Source organism: Ambystoma mexicanum, chromosome 9 (assembly GCF_040938575.1).
Source record: "Ambystoma mexicanum isolate Mex_15411 chromosome 9, UKY_AmexF1_1, whole genome shotgun sequence".
Lineage (NCBI taxonomy): Eukaryota > Metazoa > Chordata > Amphibia > Caudata > Ambystomatidae > Ambystoma > Ambystoma mexicanum.
In genome coordinates, this window is record NC_090931.1 from 1,302,657,235 (window position 1) to 1,302,685,005 (window position 27,771).

Sequence of the window (27,771 nt, forward strand, 5' to 3'; positions counted from 1 at the left end):
TTTCCTACAGGTCTGTTCAGCGGCGTGCCAAAGTTTCTGTGATTTGGGGCATGTCCAAAACATATGGATCATGTCGGCTTGGTCGGAGGGGCACCATGGGCATGTCGAGCTGGAACTGTTGTTAAACGTGGATATTCTATGTGGGGTCATATAGGTCCTGTATAAGACGTTGAGCTGAATTAGCCTAAATCTAGCGTTCCTAGAGACCTCCTTAGGGTACGATAAGGCTCTCGACCATTCCCCCTCTGCGATTTCCAATCCCAGGTCGGCCTCCCACCTCTCTTTCAGACGTGCGCTTCTTGGGTTGGATCTATCATTTATTTGGGTGTATAACCTCGATGTCGGTTTCCAGCCATCGCTAACACCGTAGATTTCCTGCACAAGGGCGTGAGTTTCAGGTTCCTCGGGCCACACATTCCATTTCTCCTTGGCGATAAGTTTCACCTTTTGGTACCATAAGAATTGTCCCGGGGGGAGTCCGTCTTTCCTCTGCAGTGATTCAAAATCTCTAAATAGCCCCTCCTCGAACATGTCTCCCCACGTGTAGAGGCCGTAGTTCTCCCATCTCCTCATTGTTGATAAGTCGCTGGGGGCTTTGCATACGTCTGCTAGGATGGGGATCTCCGGCGAGTATGAGTGTTGTAGCCCAAGCATAGAAGAGACCTTTTTCCATATCTGTCGCCCCACTTGTACAATAATGGGCGGGTTAGGAGGCCAAGTTCTGGTGTTCCATATCAGTTCCTTTAGATGCATAGGTGAGATTAGTTGGCTGAGGAGGTTCGTCTCGGCTGTGGGTTCGTCGCATAGCCACTTGGCCACATGGGACAATTGTGCTGCTAGATAATATCTCTGGAAGTCGGGTAACTGAATGCCCCCTGTGGCATAGGGCAATGTGAGGATGTTTAATGTGAGTCTGTGCCTGGCCCTCCCCCAAAGAAAGTCTTTGATTATGGATTCCAGCTTCCTGAAGAAGGATGGGGGAATATAGTATGTTATATTAGTAAAATAATAGAGGAATCTAGGCAGTATTATCATTTTAGATATTGCTGCTCTGCCCATCACTGAGAGCGGCAATTTCAGCCAGAATTTGATGGATCTGCGTACCCCAGACATTGCAGTCTCTGTGTTGCACTCGTGGGTAGAGATTGATGTGTTCCTGGTGGTGAGGCCCAGGTATCGAAAGGCCTCCACTTGCCATTGAATCCCGATCTTAGGGAGTTCTTCTATGCTCTTTCCAGTGAGTCCAGCTAAAGGGAAGGCACATGATTTCTGCCAGCTGAACTTTATCCCTGAGTATTTTGCAAAATTATGCAGGATGTCTAGGGCTGTAGGAGCATTTTTTGGGGGGTCTCGAAGATATAAAAGAACATCGTCGACGTACAGGGAAATGATGTTGTCTGTTCCACTGATGTTGATGCCTGCGTCAAAAAGCTGTTTCCTAAAATAAATTGCTATTGGCTCCAGACCCAGGATATGTAACATTGGCGAGAGCGGGCATCCCTGTCTGGTCCCTCTCTGAAGAGCCCAGGCCCCTGATACCAAGCCCCCTGTCTTTACTCTTGCCACTGGGTTGTTGTAGAGTACCTTGACCCATCGGATAAAGTGTTCACCGAGTCCAAATTCCCTCAGGGTCTCAATCAGCCACTCCCAGAAAATTGAATCAAAAGCCTTAATGGCATCTAGTGAAAGTACCGCCAGGTCTTCTCTGCATTCCTCAGTTTGTGCCATTATGTGCTGGAGCCTTCTCAGGTTGGCTGTGGTGTTGCACCCTGGTACAAAACCGCTTTGATCTATATGTACTAGTGAACCTATCACCCTTGAGAGCCTCTTGACCAAAATGGTTGTTAAAATTTTGCTGTCGTAGTTCAGGAGCACCAGCGGGCAGTACGAGTCACATTTTGCAGGTGGTTTGCCAGTTTTGAGCATTGGCACTATGGGGGTTTCTCTCATGGTACCTGGTAATGTTCCAGTCTCGAATGCCTCCGTATAGACTTCATGCAGTATGGGGGATAAGATCTCCTCGTATGCCTTGTAAAACTCCGGGGTAAGGCCATCAGTTCCAGGCGTCTTACTTGTGGAAAGGGAACGTATCACCTCCGAGATGTCTTCGATCGTGATGGTCTGTCCCAGCATGTCTTTTTGCTCCTGGTTCAGTGTAGGTAAATCAACTTCTGCCAAGGTGTCTCTTATGTCTGCCTCAGGAATTTGGTCGCTATGGGCATATAGTTCCACATCATTTATTGCTTGTTGTGTCCTGTGGACCATGCCATTGTCGCCTTCAATCTCATTACGGGCCAGCTTTGGGTGTTCCTTTCGGCACAACCAGGCCAATATCCTACCCGGTTTATCCGCTTCTTTATGAGCTTTCATGGTGCGAGTAGAGAAGTCGAATTTCGAGAGCCTATCCCATGCGATTCTGCATTCCTCCCTGATCTCCCTCAACTCGTTTTCCGTCTCGATTGTGGGAGAGGGGTTGTTTTCGAGGTGCCTGATCTTTTCCTCCTCGGCCTCTAGTTCCTTTCTCAGTTGCCTCCTAATCCCACCTGCCTCAGCAATCACCTCACCCCTTGTCACCACCTTCATTGCTTCCCAAAGAGTGCTCCATTTTTCAACCGTTCCCTTATTAATCTCTATCTACTCTTCTAGCTTCTCAGCCAAGGTCTCCTTGAATGCGGGGTCGGTTAATGACTCTGCTGGCATTCGCCACATTATTTTATTTTCATTTTTATTTTTACATTGGGATGGGAGGTCGGGGAGGACGGAGGCAGAGTTGAATCATTAGTGGGAAGTGATCCGAGATTGATCTGCCCAGGTAATTCGCAGACTCGACCTGTGGAGTTAGCTCATCGTTTATAAAGAGGTAGTCTATCCAGGTGTGTAGGTTGTGAGGGGCCGAATAGAATGAGTAGGATCTGTCGGCGGGGTCAAGGTCTCGCCAGATATCGATCATGTGCAAGTCCTCAACCGCTCTATGGAGGGCCTGTGTGGTAAGATTATTTTGTACTCGTGGAGTGGCGGATCTGTCCATTTCTACACTCATGACACAATTGAAATCGCCTCCCCACAGAAGGGTGTAATCTCTGTGGAGCATAACTTTGGCGCATAACTTCTTAAGGTAGGAAGGTATGCCATGTTGGGGGAAATATGAGTTCATTATGCATATTCAGGTGTTTTCCAGCATGCCCCACACCGGCAGGTACCTGCCCTCGTCATCTGATTCTACCCCCATCTGTTGAAATGGTGTGCTTGGACTCACCCATGTGTATACTCCTCTAGCGTACTTCGAGTATGATGAGCTGTTACCTTGGCCCCCCCAGTAATTTGAAAGTTTGTCTGCAGAGTCAGGAGAGAGGTGTGTCTCCTGTAGGAGGGCAAATGATACCTTCTTCCTCTTCAGGTAGGAGTGTATTCGGTTTCTCCGGAGGTAGGATCCCATCCCTCTTACGTTCCATGTGATCACCTTAAGTTTTGATGACATTGCATGGTTGTATTAATTACCAAAGGGAGATCCCTGCCTTCTCTGCGGCTTAGTGGTATGTTGTTGTGAGCTTTGCCTTGATCTGTTTGTGTGGAGTGGTCGGCTCCAGTGATTAGTTCCAAGTTCATTTCAGTTTGGATAAAGGTCCTCAGAGTTAGGGCAGTCAAAACATTAACAACTTGTATAGAACAATTATAACTGGTGCACCCAGCTACTGTCACAGAAGTGGAGTGCTCAGGTGCTCTCGCGCTGTCTGTCCCAATCCGGGTGTCTGGCGCGAGTAGATGTATGCTGACAACTGGTCCGCACTGGACTTTCGTGGGGTCGTGGTCTGTGTGCATGTGTGGGAGGTCGGGTGAGTCCCGCAGTCATTCAGCATTCTCATTTTGTAGTTTTGCTTCATTAATAGTGGTGGTTCTATAGGTCCTCGGATATATCACGTAGGGTGCTTGTTCCTGTGTCGGGGCGTTCAGCCCTCATCCTTGGCTGACTTCGTTAAGATTCCCATGATTGGATTTGATAGGGACCTCGGCCAGGTTATTATGTTCCATCCACATGGTGGCCGCTGTTGGTGTCTCTAGAAATACAGCTCTTCCCTTATAAATTACCTTCAGTCTCCAGGGGTAGAGCAGCATATATTTTAGGTTTAGTTTCCTGAGCCTAGCCTTAATTGGAACAAAGGAGTTCTTCGCTTTTTGAACCGACTGAGTGTAATCAGGGTAAATGGGGATTTTTGAGTTGCCCCGCTCAATTTCTCCACCCTCTCTTGAGAATTTCAGGATCACCTCTCGGTCACGAAAGTTGAGGACCTTCGCTATGATGGGGCGAGGGTAGGAGCCTGGAGGGGGTTTCATCTGAGGCGACCTATGGGCCCTCTCTATGGCGAAGCCCTGTGAGAGGTTTGCCACCCCTATCTCTTGTTGTATTATGGATTCCACGAAGGCCGTCGGGTCTGTAGTCTCCGTCCCCTCTGGTATGCCTAGTATTCTAATGTTACTGCGCCTAGCGCGGCCCTCCGCCTCCTCGGACCTTGCTTCTAGGAGGGATACCTTATTTTTGAGGTCTGCGACTTCAGTTTTCAGGGCTGCCGTGTCACTTGCCATGTCCTGCTGGGAAGACTCAACGATAGTGACCCGTTCCGTCAGGTTGCAGGCATCTTGCCTTATCAACTGGATGTCGGCTTTTACTTCGCCAAGCTTCGTATCTATAAATAATCTTAGGGCCTCGATCGCCCCCAACACCTGATTGTGTCTGGCGTCTGCCTCCGGATTGTCCCGGGTTGTTGGGTCATTTGGTATAGACTGGGCGGTAGGGTGAGATTTCGAGGTGATGAAAGGGTCCAATGTGGCATTTTTGGCTTTGTTCCTTGCTGCGGCCATAATGGATTGTCTTGGTTACGGTTGACAGCACAGAGGATCCAGAATTCCCTATCAGGGCATATAGTTGTGTTCACTCTTTTTGGTTTATGGCGCCGCGCAGACATGCGAGGTTACCCTGCTTAATGCAGTACAGGGTCTGGGGGTGCAGTGGACTTGATCTCCTGCCTCTTTGGTACAAAAGAAGTTGTGGCTCAAGTCGTTTTAGGGATTTTTCGTTGTCTGTGCCACGGGTTTAGCCCTTTAAAGTATTGTGGGGGGCTGGGGGGATGCGGGGTGCTATGGAGCAGACAGGACAAGGGAAGCAGCCCAGCGTGGTCTCTTGTTGTTGGCCAGGGTAGACAGGTGTGTCCCGTAATTTGGTGGTTAATTCGTCAAACCCAGTGCGAAATCTGGTAGGGTTCGACCCAGGGTTAGAAATTTGGTGGATTTGGTTCCCCTAGAGGGGGAGAGTCCCACCCGTATAAGGCAGATCCTACTGTGGCTCCAGTGCGTGCTCCGGAGGAAGGATCATGTTGCTCTCCAAGTGGCTGTCCTGATGGGCGCGTGGTTTAGTAGGATCAGGGAGGCCGGTTGCTTGCGCTCTTCATTTGAAGCAAGCAGGGTTCAATCTCGTGCAGTCAGCTGCCAGTCCCAGGGTGGAATAGGATGGCCTGCACAGGTGGAGGGCTCCGTTCCCAGAGAAGCGGGAGAATTCTTGCGATGTGCCTCGGGTCAGGGTCACAGCGGATGGTCCGGGGAATCTGACAGGGAGGCTGTGATAGGATTACACTGGGCGCGCACCGGCTCCGTGTGGGGTCGGAGCGTCGGTGCCAGGTGCCCGGGGTGTTCAGCGCCCGGCGCGTGAGCCCTCGCCTCATCTTCCCCCGATCACTAGCTGATGCTTCGGTGGGGCCCGCCGGTCTGCCTCAATGAGTGCCCTGTGCCTCCGGGCAATGGTGAGCGGCAGGGGAGGTACACGGGTGGCTGGGGCCAGGCTCCGCAGGAGTACGTTTGCTTCGGTCGCTGCGGGACCGTTAGCGGGATGTGGCTGCCATCTTGTGAGTCTCCCTCAGGGGGCAGGGGGAGCCGGATCGAAGCGCCCCAGTGGGTCCATGTCCTCCGATTATTGTCGGATTAAGTTGTCGAGTGCAGTGAGTCGCTTGATGTAGCACTGCATCGAAGGATGGGTGATGTGAATATATTTCCGGCCCCTAGGACAGGATCAGGCTGGAAGGCTCGGCCGGGTCCCGGGTGCCTCCCACAGAGAGCAGGGGGAGAGATGCCGGAGTGTCTTTGTGGGTCCTCGTCGTCCGATTTTTGTCGGATAGAATTGTCGGGTGCAGGCAATCGCCTGATGTACCCCTGCACCAAAGGATGGGTGGTGTGGAAGGGTTTACGGCATCCTCAGCAGGGTCTGGTAGCGCGGCTCGGCCAGTTCTTGTGTGCCTCCCCCAGGGGAGAGGGGGAGCCGGGCCGGATCGTCTCAGAGGGATCCCGGCGTCCGATTTCTGTCGGAGCAGGTTGCAGGGTGTTGCAGATCACTTGGTGTAAATCTGCACCGAAGAGTGGATGATGAAAATACGTTTTTGGCACCCAAAGCAGGATCTGACTGCGCGGCTCGGCCAGAGCTCAGGGGATCAGCGTCCTCGCACCATGCTCATCAGGCCACGCCCCGTTTTTGTGTGTTATAATAGAGTTTACACAGTCTTACACGAATCATAGACATAGTAAAATGACTTCTATTCATCGTGCAGAACCAAAGTTATTTTACTAGGTCTTCTTAATATAGTAGTGTTCAAACAATAACTTTTACGTTCCCCACAGCTCATGCCCCTTAATTACCTGCACATGCATGTTAGGGTATACAGCAGCTTCAGCATCCATCTGCCCAACGGGTACACTGCCTCTTCATTAATGGGCCCCCTCCGCCCAAAGGATTCAATGGAAGCTGTGATTTTCCCATTGAGTTCAATACCTGGGAGGTTTTCCACGTCAACTGGAAGAAAATAGTACAGATCACAACAAAAGGCTCAGCAGCTTCACTTTTAGCATCTGAAACATTTACAAAAACTTGAGGGGAGTTTTCACAATTTTTACCTCCACCACCTGGGAATAGGCAAACAAATTGGAGGAGTTTTCTGTGGTATTTTAGCTTATACTAAGGGGGCTGTTAACAGCATGACGTATTTCTCGGAAAACTGCCTGCAGTAAATATCCCACACAACGTTATCATGTAGGTGGTAAAAATGTGTGGCATTTAAATGCTGCCTTGTTTTATATTTAACTACAAACTCATATTGAGGCTCTTGCAGGAACATTTGAGTACCTCAAAGGTGCTCTTGAAAATACTAAGGATGATTCCATTGTTTCTCAATTTGCAGAGCTTTGTGCATGCAAATATTCCCCATTCCACTGAACTATTGCAATATGTTGAGTAAGGAACGTCTTGAAAAGTCACCTGATGTTTTCTTTTCTCCATGTAGGATCCACCAAATGCAAATAAGTGCACATGTGCTCCTCCAGAGCTCATAGAACTGCTGGAAAAGTTTGCTAATTGTGCCATTAAAGCACAACCTCCTGATCTGCTCAGCTGGACTAAAAAGTAAGTTTTGTGCTTTTAAATCCAACGTCTCATGTTGGATAACATTTCACCTCTGGCTTTGGAAAATTATTTGCTAATTGTTTTGCATCTGCCAAACACTGACAAATGCTATTTGTTTGGAAGTTGTGTACAGATCTGCTGATATTTGTAGCTGTGATTTGATTTGTGTATACGGGTATACAGGTACCGATAGATGTGAAGGACTGGCAGATGGTGAATTTTTTTATTTGAGGGGCCTAAATATTTTCCTCACATATGCAGAAGTGAGCAAGCGTAGCGAGAGAACACAAACCAATCGCGGGAAGTTCAGGGTGGGGGTTCTCCCCCTGAGAACATTTTTAAATTAATGGGTTAAAATGGTGCATTTTGCAGCACACATTTCTGATAAATTCGGAAAAAAGCTCAATTTCGCAATTAATTTTGTTGGGTAACTCATGAAAAAATCCAATAGATTCAAGTCACATACAGTGAACAGGAGCTTTTTCATGATGCCCTATACATATATGCCAGTATAAAAACATTTTCATGCTGTCTGTTCACCCATACATTTCTATGCTGGCTTTACCAATATCTGCCAGAATTCTCTGATCAAAACATATACATGCTTGCTTTGCGCTTATGGCCAATAAAGATACTATAAGAAAACATGTCCAGGCTGGCTCTGCCAATATACGCCAGTATCCCCATGAAAGAACATACTCCTGCTGGCTTTGTCAGTAGAAAGGCCATGCCACAATATAACAAATGTCAAGACTGGCTACACCAATATAGGCCAGTCTCACCACATACGAACACTCATCCTATTGGCTTTACCCTTGATGCCAGTAAAAAATGCACCATCTAAGATTAATATATCCAGACTGCTCCACCATTGTAAGCACGTCTTGCAACATAATGATAACATGGGCATCAAAATTAAAGCAAACATTTATCGTGTTTGCTTTACTGTTGATGGCCATTAAAACATGCCATGCCACCACAGTAAGAAAATATATCCAGACTGGCCCACCAATGTAGCCCTGTCTTACCACTTAGTAACAAAATGGGCATTAAGAGTAAAGCAAATATGAATTATGTTTGCTTTAACCTTGAGGCCCATTAAAACATGCCATGCCACAGTATCAAAATCTATGCAGACTGGCCCACAAATGTAGGTCGGTCTTGCCACGTTTGAACTCGTATCATGTTTGCTTTACTCTTGATACCCATTAAATAATGCTATGCCACAGTAAGAAATACATCCAGACTGGCCCACCAATGTAAGCCACTCTGATGTTGTTGGGGCAGTCTGTATATGATTTAATGACAAAATGGGCATCAAGAGTAATTATTACATGAATAATGTGTACTTTACTCTTGAATCCCATTTTCTAATTATGCAGCAAGACTGTCCTGCATTGGTGGGCTAGGCTGCATGTCTTCTTTTACTGTGCTAGTGCTTTCAATATATCCAGACTGGCTCACCAAAGTAGGGCAGACTTGCCATGTAAAAAAGAAAAAGGGGCATCAAGAGTAAAGTAAACATACAATATGTTTACTTTACTCTTGATGGCCATAAAAAACATACAGCAATGTCTTGTCCTGGCATATCCATCCTCCCCACCCTCACTGTGAGGGAGAGGGAAGGGGTGCGCTGGACATAACATTGCAGCCTTACTCTCCTCCCCCGCAACCAGCTCTTGCCCACGAAGACACGCACGTATTCATTTACATTCATACATCTACTTCTCTCATTCAAACGCGCATATACATCCATTCATTTCTCCATTCACTTGCGGACACATAAAACAAACACTCCCTCATTCCCTCGCAAACTTACAGATACAAAGCCTTCTATGCATGCATACATACATACATTCATTAAAAACATTCTCCTTACCTGCTGCCTCATTCCTGATGCTGTCTTCCAAAGCGGGCCTTTGGTTTCCCCCTAGCATTAACAGGAACCAGGAAGCAGAGAGGGTTCCTTGGTTCCTGAGGGCGTGTGTGGTGGAGCCGAGCATCTCCTATGGTAGGTATAGATCCACATTTCACATATAGTATTCACCCACAAGGTACAGCTTCATATGCACTTGTGCTGCCATCATGTGGCAAGTGCAGGCTAAAATGACCAAATGCTGCCATCTTATGCCAGGTAGTATCATAATATGATAATCACGCCTCACATGCTCCTGTGCTGAGTATGGTCGTCCCATGTGCAGGCTTACGGAGGATGGGGGAGTTGTTTTCTGTGTGGTCCATTCGTCAGCCCCATAGGGCTCCATGTTAATGGTGAAGGGGCTAATTACGGTACTGCAAATTGCGGTACCGTAATCAGCACCAAGGTCCCTTTGCGGGTCCCGTCCTTAACGACTGGAAAAAACAGGCGTTAAGGGAGAACCCACAAAGGGACCTCGTAGTAAGGCGGTAAGGGTTTACCGGTACCAGTACCCTTACCGGTACCGGTAAACCCTTACCGCACAACGTGTAATGAGGCCCACTGTGTTCTTTTCTGGTGGACACACAAATGTCTTTCCAACAATTCAAAAACCACTGGTGTTTTCCACAACAGTCATCTTGAAAGGATAGATGTCTTTCAAAACACAAGTTCAAACCAATGTAATTGTCATTTAGCATATAACACCTTCTTCAAAGGAATTACTTTTGTCAGGATAGCACTTCAACCTTTCTCAATGCATCTTCTTCAAATGATCCACTTGTGTCAGGATGGCACTTCAACCTTTCTTGGTTATGCCACTGCTTGTCAAACCAATAATAAAATAAATGAATTCCTTAATTCAACAAAACGTTCTTTTACCACACCTTTTTGTAACAAGAGTATTCCATCAAACCATCTTCTTCTTTCCTGGTCCACTCACTTGCCAGGACTAACCACTGTAATCCCTTTCCTGGTATACTGAACTGAGAAGCAGAAAACTCCTACAACTACTTCAAACTTGATGGTAATATTAACTCCAAGATTCTCCACACCCATCTCTCTTGGAAGGAGGGTTGCTCAATAACTACCCTTTCTTATTGTCGCTTGACTCTAAATAATGGGTGTTCCAGTTTCCCTCAAACTGAAAACTTGAGATAGAAGAATTATTCTCACAACTGGTGATAGTGTTGATTATGAGCTTTTCCCAGTGATTATCTTAATAAGGTTTTCTCACAGCCTCTTGGCGGTTGGGAATACTAGTTATAAGCTTTCCCCACTGATATTTCTACGAAGGTCTTCACAGCCTCTTGGCCATTGGCAACGTTTGTTATAAACTTTCCTCACTGGTAGTCCTCTATAAGGGGCCTTAGAGTTCTGCCACTTTTGTTCTGTTTCTTTTCTCATGCAGTATTCAGACTCAAATGGTTTTTGCTTCGATTCATTAATTGTTTGGTATTGAAAATTTTTATTACAGGTAAAGCCCAAGACTGACCTGTGAATGTATGGAGAGGTTCGCCGGATCCTGAAGATGTAGGCAGTGGAACAAGGCCTCAGAGACCTGTTACGCTGACCTGGCTCCCATAGGGGCGTCGGTCGGACCCGGACAGCTGCGGTCTCCACCCACGTGATGCGTAGTGCAGCGATGACTGACTGGATCTGCCCTCCTAATCTTGTCTGCTTAACCTGTAGAAATATTCTCTTGCAAGTGGAGAGATGGATTTAGCCACTTGTGGATTCAAGTGATGGCACCCCCACAGTCCTCCCCAACTAATCCCCTCCAAAATGCCCTCACAGCAATCTCACCTTATATTCTTGAAAGATGAGCTCTCCATCCTGCGTGGATTTGCAGGGGCGTGTCGATTCCAGTTACTTCACTGGTTTGAAGGCTTGGGAGAGTTCCGGAGAGTATTGACTCTGAGGTTCCTGGTGAGGACCAGTAAGTATTAAGTTCATAGAGTTCAATATGTCCGATGTTCACTCTTGTTCCCCCCTTCCTTTCTTGTCTTGCAGCTGGCTCGTGAAAAGATGCTCTTGTGGCAGCTGGTGGCGCTCAGGTGAGAGTCTGTATTACCCGGCGCTGTCCGGTAAATGTTGCATGAGGAAAACGTGTTGTTTTGTCTCTCTTTACAGATGCGGCACGTGAAAATATGGAGAGTCACAAAAGGATGCCTCCGGTGGTAAATCAGGTAAGTCTATGGTGGTAAGAATTATATTTGTTGGTTCCCTCGGCTCACCTTGTGGTTTTCTTTTGTCTCCTAGGTGCCGAAGTTCGGCGAAGAAATTATGGAGGCAGCGCCGACCCGAAGGATGTTGTGAAGACTGGTGAGTATGGTGCGGCGCTGCAGCTGGAGGTGCGGCGTGTGCAGAAATGATGTTCTTTACAGGTCCGGAGACAAGATGGATCCACAATCAGGTGTGGAATAGAAATAAGTTTGTTTTCTAACCTTGTCCCTTTCTTTCCTCTTTGTTTTAGGAGCTCTGGATTCGAGGCGAGTGTGGCAGAAGACTGGATGCAGGCTGCAGGCACGGAGAGTGTTACGCTGCCGGATGCAGAATAACGCGAAGCGTGTGTTGCTGGTCGGGTGTGGTTTAAATAGCCTCAAAAGTAGTCCCAAGTAAGAAGTCCCTAGAACCACACCCGAGTAAAAAATAGTCCCTGTAGAAAAAAAAGTCCCTTTCAGGCTTCATGTTGGATTGGAGTCATTTGCAGCATGGTCTGCCTGAGGTAAGTAATGACTATGAGCCTGGCGCCTTAGGCGCCAGAACTGATTTCTACTATGAGCCTGGCGCCTAAGGCGCCAGGACTGAACCCAGATAGCCCCTAGCCGGGGCTGTTGAGGTTTTACTAAATGTCTAGATGCCTGCTCCCGGGGCTGATGGGCTTGGTCCGGATGCCTGGGGGTAGGCATCATGACAGCACTCCCGCCCAAGGCCCCTCCTAAAGCTGTTCTTCCCCTGGGCCCTGGTTTGTCTGGGAAGTTCCGATGGAAGCTTTTCACCAACCGAGGTGCATGGACGTGGTCACTAGGTTCCCATGACCTTTCTTGAGGTCCGTAGCCCTTCCAATCGATTAAATAAAAAAGTTTTGATTTAACCATCTTGGAGTCCAGGATATTTTTTACCTCAAATTCAGGTTCTCCATATATCAAGATGTGGTCGGGTGGTTTGGTTAATCTTGTTCCTGGTTGAACTGGTTTTAAAAGTGAAACATGAAAGACAGGATGAATGCGCATATTAGAGGGTAATTCCAATTTGACGGTGCCGGGTTGATAATGGCCTTAATAGTGTAAGGTCCCAAATATCTAAAAGTCCGAGTTCCCTTCAGAGGTATGTGTTTTGTAGCCAGCTAAACTTGATCCCCAATCTGGTATTGTGGAGTTTCACTTCTATGTTGATCAGCATTTTTCTTATATTTCTCTTTTGCTTGTTTCAAATTTTCTGCTGCCTCTTTACAGGCTTGTGTAATAGTAGAATGTAAATGACTAACTGCAGGCATTTCTAAATGCTGAGGCGAATCTAGTTCTGAGGTTCGAGGGTGATGTCCATATATGGTATAAAAGGGGCATTGTCCGGTTCCTGAATGTACAGAGTTATTGTGTGCATACTCGGAAATCCATAAAATATCTTTCCAATTACTTTCGGTCTGGTGTAGCATGCAACGTAGGTACTGTTCAAGGGTCTGGTTGGTCCTCTCCGTCTGACCATCGGTCTGGGGATGGTGACTGGGTGATGACCTCACGTCGATTTATGCCAGTTGACAACATTTCTTCCAAAAATGTGAAATGAATTGACTACCTCGGTCAGAGACCAATACGGAAGGAAATCCGTGTATTCGAACAATGTTTTCGAGGAACTCCTAGGCCAGAATTGAAGCAGAAGGTGATCCCTTAAGAGGAATCAGTGGGCCATCTTGGAAAAAAGATCCACAATAATTAGAATGGTGTTAAATCCATTACATGGAGGTAGATCTGTAATAAAGTCTAATGATAAGGTGTGCCATGGTGTAGGTGCATGTATGTATATATATGTATGTATGTATGTATGTATGTATGTATGTATGTATGTATATGTATGTATGTATATATTTTTATAAAGCGCCGGTAGCCCGAGGGCATCAGGGCGCTTGAACATTACAACATAGAAGAGAAGTAAGCAGGCATAAAGAGACGCGAAACAGTTGGCATGGAAGACCTGACAGCCACTAGCGTTAGAGATCTTATCTGAAGAGGAGTGTCTTCATCCGTTTCCTAAATACCAGGTGGTTTGCTTCTGACCTCAGTGAATCGGGAAGGCTGTTCCACAATTTAGGTGCCAGTACCAGAAAAGATCTACCCAACCCCGATTTCAGCTTGAAATTGGGTACGACCATGAGGCACTTTCCTTCCGATCGTAGTCTTCTCCTGGGTGTGTAGAGGACTAGGCTGTTTTTCAAATACTCTGGTGCTTTACCATAGAGGCACTTGTGGACCAAAGAAAGAGCCTTAAACTTTATACGTTCCTCTACTCTTAGCCAATGAAGGGAAATCCTATCGGGGGTGACATGATCTTTCTTCTTCAGATTTTTTACTAGCCTAACCGCACTGTTCTGGATCACCTGACATCTCGCTAAGTCCTTAGACGAGGCCCCTAACAGCAGTGCATTGCCATAGTCGAGCCGTGATAAAATAATAGCTCTGGCAATGGTCGCCAGGTTACATTCATTTAGGAAGGGCTTGATATATCTCATTAGCCTGAGATAATAAGCCGTGTTTTTTTGGAGATAGCTGGTCTGGGCATGAGAATCTACCGCAGAGTTAACCATCATGCCCAAGGTTTTCACTTTAGGGGCCACCGAGATGATGGCTTCCTTAATTTGGAAGGATTTGTACTCTGCCCCTAGATTAGCCAACTGATGACTGGAACCAAACAGCATCAGTTCGGTTTTTGAATCATTCAGGCACATCCAGTTAGCCTGCATCCAATCGTCTATTGTCTTATAAACCCTTGCAATCACTTCGCTGTCAGCGGCGTGCTGGCTGCCCCCCAGTTCCAAAATAAGTTGAGTGTCATCTGCGTAATTCGTAATTCGGTGGAACATCCAAAGGTTGTAAGAGGCCAGCTGTTTTTTTCTTCTGACTTTTGTTTTGGGCACAAATACCACAAGACATTACAAATGACTTTACGCCTTTTCGCCAGGTGGGCCACCAGAATTGTCTCTTAATTTTAGCTTCAGTTTTTGCGATACCTGGGTGTCCTTCCATCAGGGTGTCATGATAATTGGAGATGACTAGTTCTTGTAGTTCCTTGTGTGGTAGAAATAGTCGCCCTTGATAATAAGGTAGGTCATTGATGACTGAGTAGTCCGGGCCTTTCTTCACCCAGTCCTGCAGGGCTGTTGGATCGAAGAGTTGTTGGATCTTTACTTGAATATCCTCTAGTGTCTGTAGAGTGGTTATGCCAAGAATTCTTTGTTCTGAAATTATAGTCACCGGTTCCGGGTTCGCATATTCTTCTCCCATCCCTATTCGGGATAAGGCATATGCCTTGCCATTTTTACAACCTGGTCGATAAGTGATCACGAAATCGAACTCTTGGAAGGCCTTTTCAGCTTCTTCGGTCCACAAGAAGCATTTGTTTTTTCGCAAAAGTGCTGTGATAGGGTGTACAACATGTGAGAAATCTGGAATTAATCTGCGGTAGAAATTAGCAAATCAGAGCATGCTTTGTACCCCTTTAACTGAACTGGGTGTTGGCCACTTGAGGATTGCGACCACCTTTCGATAGTCCATTCGGACTCCTTTTGGAGTCAGGATAAATCCAAGGAATTCAACTTCCGTAGCATGAAAAACACATTTTTCCAATTTTGCCTATAACTTGTGCTGGCATAGTTTCTCAAGGACTGCACGAACGTGCTTCACATGGTCTGATTCTGAAGAGGAGTACTCTAGAATATCGTCTATGTATACAACAACACAGACGTCAATGAGTTCACGAAGGACATCGTTCATAAAATACTGGAAGGCTGCTGGTGCATTGCACAACCAGAAGGGCATTACCTGGTATTCGAATAACCCGTACTTAGTGCGAAAAGCAGTCTTCCATTTGTCGCCTTTTTTTACACGTACCAGATGATATGCCCCTCCGAGATCTAATTTAGTGTAGATGCAAGCGTCCTTTACTTGGTCTAGTAATTCGGGGATCAGAAGTAATGGGTATCGGTTCTTAACCGTGATCTGATTTAATGCGCGGTAGTCTATGCACGTTCTGAGGTCACCTTCCTTTTTAGGCACGAAGAACAAAGCTGAAGATGCAGGGGACTTGGATGGACGAATGAAGCCATTAGCAAGGTATTGGTCCAAGTATTGTCGTAGGTGAAGGTTTTCGGGTTCCGTAAGGGCATAGATCCTACTACATGGAGGTTGTGCACCGGGTATGAGATCGATTTGACAATCGTATGATCTGTGAGATGGTAGGGTGTTTGCCTGTTCCTTTTGGAAAAAATCCTGGAATTCTTGATATTCCTGATGTAACTGCACGACTGGAGTAGCGACTGTGGCCAGGCCTTGGTTCAAGGGTTTTTTTGGGTAACAAGTATGTGCACAATCCGGGAAGGTTATTCTCTTCTCTCGCCAATCAATACAAGGATTATGTGTTTCCAACCAAGGTATCCCCAGTATTATTTGGAACTTCGGGGCTTTGATTAAATCAAACACAATAGTCTCTTGATGCCCATCCTGACCCAATAGTGTAATCTCTGCGGTGGAATGAGTTACAGGCCCAGAGGCAATTTCAGTTCCATCGACTGTGGTGATGACATCCGAAGTGGTCTTTTTGCAGAGAGATAGATTCATCCTAGAAGCCAACTCGTGTTCCACATAGTTTCCTATGGCCCCGCTATCAATGTATGCCCTCACTGCGTGCATACGTGATGGCTGCCTTGGATCTATAAGGACCATTGGTATGATGAAGTGCGAGGTCTGAATATCCTTCTTCAAGCTCGGCAAGCGGACCTCTTCGCTTGTCGGGCGTGGTCGTTTCCCGAATCAGGCTTTGTTTGATTTTTATCAGCAACTCAGACTACTTTTTTAGATGTTTTTATAGGGCAATCCCGTAGAAAATGTCCTGAGGCCCCACAGTACAGACACAATTGCATCTGCCATCTTCTTTCTCTTTCCTTTTGAGTTAAGGGTTCCTTGATCCCCCCGATCTGCATCGGTTCTGATACATCTGTTCCTTTGAGGGTAACATTGGGTTTAAGCAATACCCGATTCTCGAACTTAGCTCGATCAGCCTTTCTATTCTGAAGTCGGTGGTCTAACTGGACCGCTAAGTCTACATATTCTGCACAATCCTGAGGTGGGTTCACAACTTGGGCCAAAACGTCTTAGAGTTCACCCCGAAGTCCACGATGAAATAATGTAATTCGTTTTACCTCTGGCCATCCGGTTTCCACCACTAACCTATTGAAAGTGGCGATATAGGTTAGTAGATCCTGGTTACCTTGTCGTAATGATAGAAGTTCGTTATCCAGGGCCTGTCCCTGTGAATGTCTGGCAAAAAGTCTTTCCATGCTCAATTGAAAACATTGAAAATCCCAAAGAAGAGGGTCGTCCTGGTTAACTAATGGAATTGACCAATCCGCTGCACTGCCACTAAGATATGATAGTACAAAGGCTACTTTGGTTTGGTCGTTCGGAAAAGCTCCAGGTTTGCATAAAAAGTGCAAGCGGCATTGGTTCATAAACACAGCGAACATTTTTGGTTCCCCAGCAAAATGCTTGGGTGGAGCTAAAGGAATGCTCCCTGGTAGAACCACTTGCACAGGATTGCTCGATGAAACAGGAGTTGGATTCCCCCCGAGTCCAGGTAATGGTGTTTGCCCAGTTTGGTTTTGCAGTAATTGTCTAGCAAGATCATTGGTGCGCTCCTTTGACACAATCAGTTCTCTCCTGAGGGCATTAGTCTCTTGGCGTGCGGAGTGCACGTCTGCCCTAAGTTCCCCTAACAATAGGGCTAGTTGGTCGGTTTCTGAGGTTTCCATAACGCCCGGTTGGGGATTTGTAGATAGGCTTTGCGTTCTGTTACGCTCACCTGGCTCCCACAGGGGCGTCGGTCGGACCCGGACAGCTGCGGTCTCCACCCACGTGATGCGTAGTGCAGCGATGACTGACTGGATCTGCTCTCCTAATCTTGTCTGCTTAACCTTTCGAAATATTCTCCTGCAAGTGGAGAGATGGATTTAGCCACTTGTGGATTCAAGTGATGGCACCCCCACAGTCCTCCCCAACTAATCACCTCCGAAATGCCCTCACAGCAATCTCACCTTATATTCTTGAAAGATGAGCTCTCCATCCTGCGTGGATTTGCAGGGACATGTCGATTCCAGTTACTTCACTGGTTTGAAGGCTCGGGAGAGTTCCGGAGAGTATTGACTCTGAGGTTCCTGGTGAGGACCAGTAAGTATTAAGTTCATAGAGTTCAATATGTCCGATGTACACTCTTGTTCCCCCCTTCCTTTCTTGTCTTGCAGCTGGCTCGTGAAAAGATGCTCTTGTGGCAGCTGGTGGAGCTCAGGTAAGACTCTGTATTACCCGGCGCTGTCCAGTAAATGTTGCACGAGGAAAACGTGCTGTTTTGTCTCTCTTTACAGATGCGGCACATGAAAATATGGAGAGTCACAAAAGGATGCCTCCGGTGGTAAATCAGGTAAGTCTATGGTGGTAAGAATTATATTTGTTGGTTCCCTCGGCTCACCTTGTGGTTTTCTTTTATCTCCTAGGTGCCGAAGTTCGGCTAAGAAATGATGGAGGCAGCGCCGACCCGAAGGATGCTGTGAAGACTGGTGAGTATGGTGCGGCGCTGCAGCTGGAGGTGCGGCATGTGCAGAAATGATGTTCTTTACAGGTCCGGAGACAAGATGGATCCAGAATCAGGTGTGGAATAGAAATAAGTTCGTTTTCTAACCTTGTCCCTTTCTTTCCTCTTTGTTTTAGGAGCTCCGGATTCAAGGCGGGCGTGGCAGAAGACTGGCTGCAGTCTGCAGGCACTGTGAGTGTTACGCTGCTGGATGCAGAATAACGCGAAGCGTGTGTTGCTGGTCGGGTGTGGTTTAAATAGCCTCAAAAGTAGTCCCAGGTAAGAAGTCCCTAGAACCACACCCAAGTAAAAAATAGTCCCTGTAGAAAAATAGTCCCTTTCAGGCTTCATGTTGGATTGGAGTCATTTGCAGCATGGTCTGCCTGAGGTAAGTAATGACTTAGGCGCCAGGACTGATTCCTACTATGAGCCTGGCGCCTAAGGCGCCAGGACTGAACCCAGATAGCCCCTAGCGGGGGCTGCTGAGGTTTTACTAAATGTCTAGATGCCTGCTCCCGGGGCTGATGGGCTTGGTCCGGATGCCTGGGGGTAGGCATCATGACAAGACCCTCCAATTCCCTTCATTTGAACAGGGAAGTTGTGCACTTACTGGGCATGGCCCATGGGAAAAAAAACCCTAGGCAGGAAAATCCCAAGTTCCTGTGGTGGCAGGAGGGTTGCTGAAGTCCAGAAGTGAAGACGGAAGAACAGACCTGCAGGAGCTTCACTGGATGGCGTTCTGTCGAGAAGGCAGCAGGAGACAAGTGTGAGAAGAAATCACCATTTGGCAGTGCAGAACGCTCTGCAGAAATGAAGAACGGGAGAGCCGGGAGTCCAACAGATGGAGAAGCCATAAGCAGAGCAGAGAACTGCTGGAAGGAAGGAGCAAGACAGGGAGGGGAGAACAGCTGAGATGCAAGGTAGGAGGGATGCAAACATGAGCGGGCACACCAGTGGGGAAGGGAAGCCACAGGAGGAACGAGAAGAAGGAGCGAGTTGGTACCGGCAAGTAGTGCCAGAGGGAAAGAACGTAGGAGCACAGAATGTGGGGAAAAACGCAGCGTATAGCTTAGCAAAGCGAAGCGACACAGGGAGTTACCTTCAGGATGCCATAGATACAGTCTGAATGGAAGGCCACATCTCGCAAAGCTGTACGGCTCCGGGTGCCCATTTTGGGAATTACTAGAGAGTTGCTAACTTTCCCAGGAAGCACAAAAACAGAGATCCATCTTGAGGGTGAAAAAGGCCAGCAACAATGTCTCCTTCTCCATCACTGCCAAAGGGGCCAGGAATTGGTAGGAGCCCTGGCAGTATGCCCCACCCCCCCGAGGAGGCAATGGACCAGGCGTCCAGGGATGGAGACGATGAAAGAGACTCGGCAGGATGGGTGCATGGACTAATGTGGCTAACTCCCAAGTGCAGTCGGATAGCCTGTATCCTTTCCAGTCAATAAGGTATTGTAACTGACCTCTGCGATAACAGGAGTCACAGATGGTTTTGACTTCATACTCAGGCCCCAAACAAGTATCCACAGGAGCAGGTATTCTTTGGCTTTTCCGCTGAAAGCAATCAACTATATGACGCTTTAACTGTGATATGCGGAAAACGGAGTGAATCCTAGACCAAGAGGGTGGTAGTTGTAGTTTGAAAGCCACCGGGCCCACTGTTTGCAGAATCTTGAAGGGTCCTAAGAAGTGCAGCGACAATTTGGAAGGAACCAAATGTCGGCGTAAGTACAGAGAAGAGAGCCAAACTAAATCCCCAATCTGCAAATCTGGAGTTTATAAACGTTTCCGGTCCGCTTGTTTCTTGCTAGATGCTCTTGCTTCAGATAAAGCTTGTAAGGCTACAAGTCAACCTGACTCTATCTTGTCGATAAGTTCATCCACAGATGGAACTTGGGATCCAGCGGGTGCCAGGGTTGGATTTGGCCAAAAAATTTGCATGCGAGCGAGTCCCTGGGGGCCGGTTTCTGCCCACGCCTGGGACGGTTTAAAGAAGAAAAAAATAAACACCCATATGCCCATCTGCTGCCATCATAATCAGTCTCGACTGAATGGCTCTGACAAATCTGTGCCTGAAGCAGGCCAGCAGCCTGGGTTTGGGGAGCCAGTGTGAGGAGGCAGTAGGCGGGGTGGAGGGAGCAAGGCAGGCCGAGCAGTTCCATTGCCTGCCATGGGCCGGGTGACTGACAGGGAAGACACTGACTGCGACGGCCTGCCCCTGTTGGAAGAGCGGAAAGCCCAGCTCCCTCCACCGGGCACGCAGAGTGCCAGGGAAGACACGGACTAGGAGAGAGGGCCAGCCTCTGCTGGAATAGAGGAGAGAGAGCTCAGCACACCACCGCCCCTTCCCCCGCACAGATACTCACTGGAGAATTGAGGACGCTGGGCTGCTCGGAAATAATGTCATTCAAATGCACATACGCCACTGATTTGCGACGTATTTCATGGGAGTGGAGCATGTTCTTCGTACAATCTTTGAAAGACTTCAGGAAACCTGGACTGGATTAATGCAGGGAGCTTTGACACCCCTTTAGAAGCACACCAAAGGACCTATGCGCAGTCATTAATGCTGGGCACAGCAAGTGCATGCAAGGGCATAGGAAGGAAGGACATGTGCCTCCCATGCCAAGGGCCGCTGTGACAGCACGTGTGAGCTGAGCATTGATGCCGTACCAGGGGAGACACCTACTTGGAGAGAGTCCCTGGCTCTGACTGCAAGGGCAGGGGAAAGCCCAGCTTCTTCCCCGCTGCGCACACAGTGACAGCGAAGACATGGACTAGGAGAGAGTCCCTGCCTCTGCAGGGACAGAGGATCCAGCATCACCTGCACACACACTGGCAGAGAAAAGAAGATAGTGGTCGTGCCTCTACAGTAACAGAGGAGCAGCACCTTTTCCTTGCTCACACACAGGTAAACTACCAAGGGCAACTAAGTCCTTGCCTATGCAGGAACAGAGGAGAGCCCAGCTCCCTGCACACACACAGTGTCATGACAGGCATGAACTAGGCTAGAGGGCATGCCTCTGCAAGACCGTGTCCACCGGTGTGTGACAGTGTGCCGCGGCCCACGCCAGCAGCCAGCCAGGCCCAGGACGGCGGAACTGGCACTCTGGCAGGAGAGGGGCTGGGCTGGGGGAGGGGGGAGCATAATTCATGAATGCAAGGTAACACATATTGCCTTGCTTTGATGATTGATATGCATGCATGATGTGTGCATCATAAATTATGATGCATGCATCATTCACATGCTTCTTCAGCATGCAAAGTTGAGGATTGGGGGCTGCTGCCGGGCCGGCGGCTGTCACTGTGCCGCCACTCCAGGGGGCCGGCCAGTGTGCAAATTAAACTAACACCTGTGTGTGCAGCAGGGCAGGCTGGAGCATGGAGGCTGCCTACAGGGCTGGGCTGGGCCTCGCTGGGCCCACTGCACAGCGACGCCGGTGCGCACATTAAGTTGCTTTCAACTTTGCAGGGAGCAACAAATTTGTTGCACTTTGCAAAGTTGAAAGCAACTTGTTGTGCATCCATTTCAGACTATGTAGCTTGCTTTTCGCAAGTTGCAGTAATAGCATTTTTTTCTGCCATTGTCTCTGTTACGATCATCACAAGGCATTCCATCTCCTTGTCCTCGCACACTTGACAAAATCCTTGTGCCTAAAAGCTTCTGTACAGTGCAGAACTATTGGACCATTGCACATCAAGTGGCCATTGACTTAATTGTGCCACAATGAATGCTTTGTTGTTATGTGTCTTATCTTTCCCATCTCCCTGGCATGCTGTTCAGGATGTTTGTTTGCATGTATGAGGTAACGGGTGCTCAGAGTATGGGATGTCCTGTGAGTGCGCTGCTTTCCCTATTTTGCCACCCTCTGAAGCCTGAAAGTAGATGCACGCAGGCTTGACATGCGGTCAACTTTGCACCAGACCTGCAGATGAACTTAACTAGTCTCTTGTTAAATCTCAGTTACCAGTTTAATGGTATTCACTATAGAATAATTGCTCATTTTACTATAGCCGATATGATAGCTCAGTGGGCTGAACGCTTGCTGCTGTGATGTGTGTGTGATCTGCAAGTTCGAATCCCAGCAAGGCCATCTCAGCCTTTCATCAACTTGAAACACTTGTGTATAGGCACATTATAAAGGCACAACCTCAAACAGTCCTGGGTTCTCCCTCTCCTAAAGAAGCAGACACTAGACCCCCTCATCCCCACTAACTACCGCCCTATTACTACGGTACCGTTTCTTCTTTAGATTCTGGACAACGCCGCCTACATCCAAATTCAAAGGCACTTGGAACTACAAAACCTACTAGGAGAAAGACAATCGGGCTTCCGACCCTTACACAGAACAGAAACTGCCCTTATAGACTTGAAGGCCCAAATTGATGAGCTAAGAGACAAAGGGAGAACAGTACTCCTACTACTCCTGGACCTCTCAGCGGCCTTTGATTTGGTGGATCATAGAGTCCTCTGTAGTCACCTGGACTCCGCCGCTCATTTCTCGGCAGAAGCCATTGGATGGATCAAGTCTTTCCTGAGTGAGAGAACGATGCAAGTCTTCTCTCCCTCAGCGAAGGCAGATCCCACCACGATCTCGCGTGGTGTCCCTCAGGGCTCTTGCGTATCCCCAACTCTATCCAACATCTACACCAAGCCCCTGTTTGACGATCTGGACCATCTTGGTATCACCTACACTAATTATGCAGATGATACATAGATCCTCCTCCCGCTTTCTGGGGATCATGCTAAGGACACGGAATTGGTGAACAAGGTATACCTTATCATCCAGGCATGGATGGCCACTCACGGCCTTTGTCTAATTGATGATAAGACAGAGTTGATTATCATGGGTACCCAAGCCAATATCAAAAAACTAGGACAGGAATTCTCCTGCTTCAACATAGACGGGAACATCATCCAAGTATCCAAGGATGTAAAAACCCTGGGATTCTATCTTGATTCTACCCTATCTTTTGATAAACAGCTAAAATCCCTTGCCTCCTCCACGGCCTACACATGCAAACTGATTAGAGCCGGTAAACCATTCCTCTCCAACAAGAGCTGCCTGATCCTGGCTAGAGCCCTCATTCTCTCCAGAATAGGTTATTGTAATGCCCTATACTCTGGAGCTAATAAAAAAATAACCCAAAGACTACAAACATTACAAAATAATGCCCTGAGAGTGGCATTAGGCATTAATAAAAGGTCCCACATCTCTTCCACCAGACGACATTACAATTGGCTGTCTACGGAGAACAAAATAAAACTCAAGATGCTATCCCTGACCCACAAAGCCCTTAATAACTCCGCCCCTAGGTTCCTGACTGACAAACTCCATAGGAGAACATCTCTTAGACCTACTAGAGCTGGCAACTCCAATTGCCTGACAATACCGAACTTTAGACTTAACACTATTGGAGGAAACAGCTTCCCAGTAAAGGCAGCTAAAACCTGGAACTCACTACCACAAGACTTGAGAGCAGACCTGCCCTACCGTTGTTTCAGGAAAACAGTTATCCAACTCCTTACCTCGACTGACCTTTGCTGACCGGTGTTTCCCACCTGCCACGGGTATTTTGACCTCCTTGAACTTGTATATTTGCTATAATTACTGTATGCCTGATTTGTGTGACCCTATGTAATCTCCAATGAACATTTTGCTATGATGTAACCTGTAAGTTTCGCATTTTCTTGACCACTGCGCCCTGCTCCCCCTGGGTCTGGCGCGCATAAAAAGTGAATAAAACAAACAAACAAACAAACAAACAAATGCCATATCATATATCATATCATATCCTTCTTAGGTCGATAAATGAGTACCAACACAGGTTGGGTGATATTGTATGCATATTTCTTCTATAAAAAAGAGCTTAAGTGTAAGTGCTATACAATAACATATTATCATTTGGCCCTGGACCTCTGCTTGCATTCCCAGTAATTTGACAATATGGATCTATACACACAGATATTAATGATATATATGGTGATCCATTCTTGTATGAAATGTATATCACATTAGTGAAATCATAACCATATTGTTTGTAGTGTACATAGGAACAATTCTATTTGATGCCACCTCCTGTTTTGTCAAGGGCTGAAAGGTCATGTTTCATCACTTCTTGGGATGTCACTTTGGGGTGGGGTTAAATGACATCACTTCCGGTGATGTCATCAGAGGTCAAGGGTCATGAGGTGAGGGCCACTTTTTTGAGGTCGAGGGGTGGGCCACTTTTTTTTGTGTGTCTGGGCCTATTTCATGTCCCAGTCTGACCCTGGAGGGTACGACAGTAGGCACACAGATGGGATGGCAGCCGTATGTACAATAAAAGGGGGATACTCCAATGGCTGAATGGGTAGAGTTGTTGTATGCAAATTTTGCATACGGTAGCAAAGAAGCCCAGTTATCATGTGAGGCAGGGCTAATACAGCAGAGATACTGTTCAAGAGATTGATTCAATCGTTCAGTCTGTCCGTTAGATTGTGGATGGTATCCAGAGGTTAATGCTCTTTGTATTCCCAGTTGTTTGCAGAGAAGTTTCCAGTAGTTAGATGTGTATTGAGGACCACGGTCGGACAGAATGGTGGAAGGTAGCACATGAAGATGGAATATGGTCTGCAGGAAAACCTTTTCCATGTTTTGTGCTATAGGAATCTGGGAGAGAGGTAAGAAGTGGGCCAATTTAGTGAAAGAGTCCACAGTAACCATCATGGTGGTTTGATTGTTAGACAGAGGGAGATCGACAATAACATCTGTATTAATGTGGTGCCAAGGAAGTGTAGGCAGAGGAGGTTGAGTCAGCTTGCTGAATGGAAGTCTCCAAGGTGTCTTGATTTGTTGGCAGTCCATGCAGACTTCCACGTATTCTTGGATGTCACGCTGCATGCGAGGCCACCAGAAGTGCCTATTGACATTGTCTTGGGTTACACAAACTCCCCTGTGTCCAGCTGATTTTAGGTCATGGCACATCTCCAAGACTTCCTCTTGCAGTGCCAATGAGAGTATCAAAAGTACTAGCCTGTGAAACCACATAACACTTTCGCCCTGTAGGTTATACTGTTTCTTGACTTATTTGGAAGAATTATCAGGAAGAAGGGTTACCAAACGCACACGTTGTAAAAATGTAGATACTACACACAACAATGAAGTTTTGGGAAGGAGTCTTTCCCTTTGCAAGGATGTTTCGGTGTAATGGTCCAACCTGGAATGTGCAGGGGAAGGTGAAAAGGAGGTTGTAAAGAAAAAAAAGTATGCCCATCGGGCTTGTCTGCTTTTTTGGCATTCATGTTGCTGTAGCACCTTTAAGTTACCATGGTCAGTTCTTATAAATTACCTGATGTCTGGACCTGAGCAAAAGATGACTCCATTCCAGGCAAGCTCTCTTAATATCTAAGAGTTCTGTCTCCAACACAGTGTAGTTCTGCTCAGAAACCGACAATATCTTTGACATGTATGCGATGGAATGTTCCTTTCCTTTCTTGAAGACTTGTTTCAAGTTTCCAAGATAAAGGGCTGAGTTTTGACTAGCAATCTTAGAATGGGAGCTTGTGCAAAATGATCTTTGAGTTCATGAAAGGCTGTTCTTGCGGATTCATTCCAACGATAATGTGCCCCCTGTTTTAGCAATGCTGCAAATGAAGGACATTCATGGAAACCTTTGGAATGAATTTCCTGTAAAAATTGGAAAAATGTGGATGTCGTTGACAGCTCTGGGTTCATTCCATTGAACAGTGTACCTTCTGTGGATCGATAGTTGCTCCATCCGAGGAAAGTACAAACCGTAAGTAACTCACAGACTCCTGATGGAACTAGCATTTCTTCAACTTGGTCCACAGTTTGTTTTGCAAAAGACAAGAGAGAAACTCTGATACGTGAATGCGATGATCCTGAAGGCTAATAGAGAAGACAAGAATGTCGTCCAAATATATGACTACAGAATATAACGTAAGGTCAGTAAACAGGTGGTCCATAAATTGCTGAAAACCTGCAAGTGCATTTGCCAGACCAAATGGCATAACACAGTATTCATAGTGGCCAAAAGGAGTGCAAATGTCAGTTTTCCACTCATCGCTACTACAAATCCAGAGGAGATGGTAAGCACCTCTAAGGTCTAACTTTGTAAAGATAGTGGCCCCATGCACGGCTTCCAGAATATCAGGGATCAAAGGAAGTGGATATTTGTCTTTTAGGGTTATTTTGTTGAGTCCCCGATAGTCAATGCATGGGTGTAATTCCAAGGTACCCTTCTTCGCAATGAAGAACATGGATGCTCCCGCATGTGACTTGGACTCTGATATTAATCCATTCTTGAGATTGGTCTGAAGATATTTCCGTAAAGCGTCTTTTTTAGGTTCAGACAAGGCGTGCATTCTTCTAAATGGTACTTGAGTATTAGGCTGAATTTCTATAGAGCAATCTTCTGCTCTATGTGGAGGAAGTTTTTGATAGTGTTCTTCATAAAACATCTGTTGAAATGATTGATATTCCTTAGGTAGGACCTCAAGCAAGGAAATGGTTTCCTTATCTGTTTCTTCAAGGTGTGACCAGAAACCTATAGCACACTCAGCTAATCAGTGAAAAGCAGAATTCTGAACCTAATAAGAGAGTGCCTGCCATCCAATTTACATAGGGATTATGGTGTCTGAGACGGGGGAAGCCTAAAATGACCGGATAGTGAGCTGCTTTAATTAAATCAAACCAGATGGTTTTGGTGTGTGAAGAAAGGCTCATCACTAGTTCTGAAGTATCTTCCTTAATGGGGCCAGATCTAAACAGGGAGCCGTCAACTGTTTCTACTGGACTAAGAACCGGAACCGGCTCTCATTTAATTTGATGCTCTGTTGCCGAAATAGTGTCTAAGAAATTACCTGCAGCTCTGTAATCTGCAAGGGCCGGAGCATCCAATATGACTCCTCGCTGTAGATGCAGGTGCACTTTGAGAACTATCATAGTGGTATCCTGACGATTAAGGGCCTGGGAACAGAAAGTATCACCCCGATTCATGGTTCCCTTTATGGGGGGCTTGGCGTTTCCCACCTGCCCAGGTAGAGCAATGGGGCATTCTCGTACCAGATGTCTGTTGGACCCACAATAAATACAAAGTCTCAGAGTCCTACAGTGATCCGGTTCTTCTGGTGTTCAAGGACCCCTAGGCATTCCAATCTGCATAGCCTCTTCTTCTGTGGGATGGCAAGGGGTAGAACGATAGTTCTCCAATGACTTAGGTGCGCGTCCTCTTCTTTTCTCTGCATGCTGCTCCTGCATGCGGAAATCTATCTGTAAACCCAGAGCAATCATTTCCTTTAGATTTGGTGGTCTGGGAACTCTGGCGACCTTGGCCATCATTACAACACTGGCGCTAAACCATGGCGCTATTAGCACCATGGTTGGTGGCGGTGTTGTAACGGGTCTGCCATGGTTTAATGGGGAATTACCACCCCATTCCAAGGTTGGCGGGGCGGTAATTCCCCATTGAACCATGGCCCTTCCCCATTCCCATTTTCGCCCCATAGGGCTCTATGGGAATGGGGAAGGCGCTAAGTACGGTACCGCAAATTGCGGTACCGTACTTAGCAC

At 47.0% G+C, this 27,771-nt stretch overlaps 1 protein-coding gene across 4 annotated transcripts in view; it reads left to right on the forward strand.

Moving 5' to 3' along the window:
• The window catches only part of LOC138489085 (ropporin-1-like), a 547,380-nt gene that overhangs the window by 103,528 nt on the left and 416,081 nt on the right, over positions 1-27,771 (forward strand). For all 4 annotated transcript variants that reach the window (XR_011274750.1, XR_011274751.1, XM_069616668.1 and 1 more), the window contains exon 3: positions 7,320-7,438. Coding sequence is in view for 2 of the 4 variants with exons in the window: in XM_069616668.1 (XP_069472769.1) it covers positions 7,320-7,438 (119 nt within the window). In the remaining 2 variants the exon portion in view is untranslated. The remainder of the gene's footprint in view (positions 1-7,319; positions 7,439-27,771) is intronic.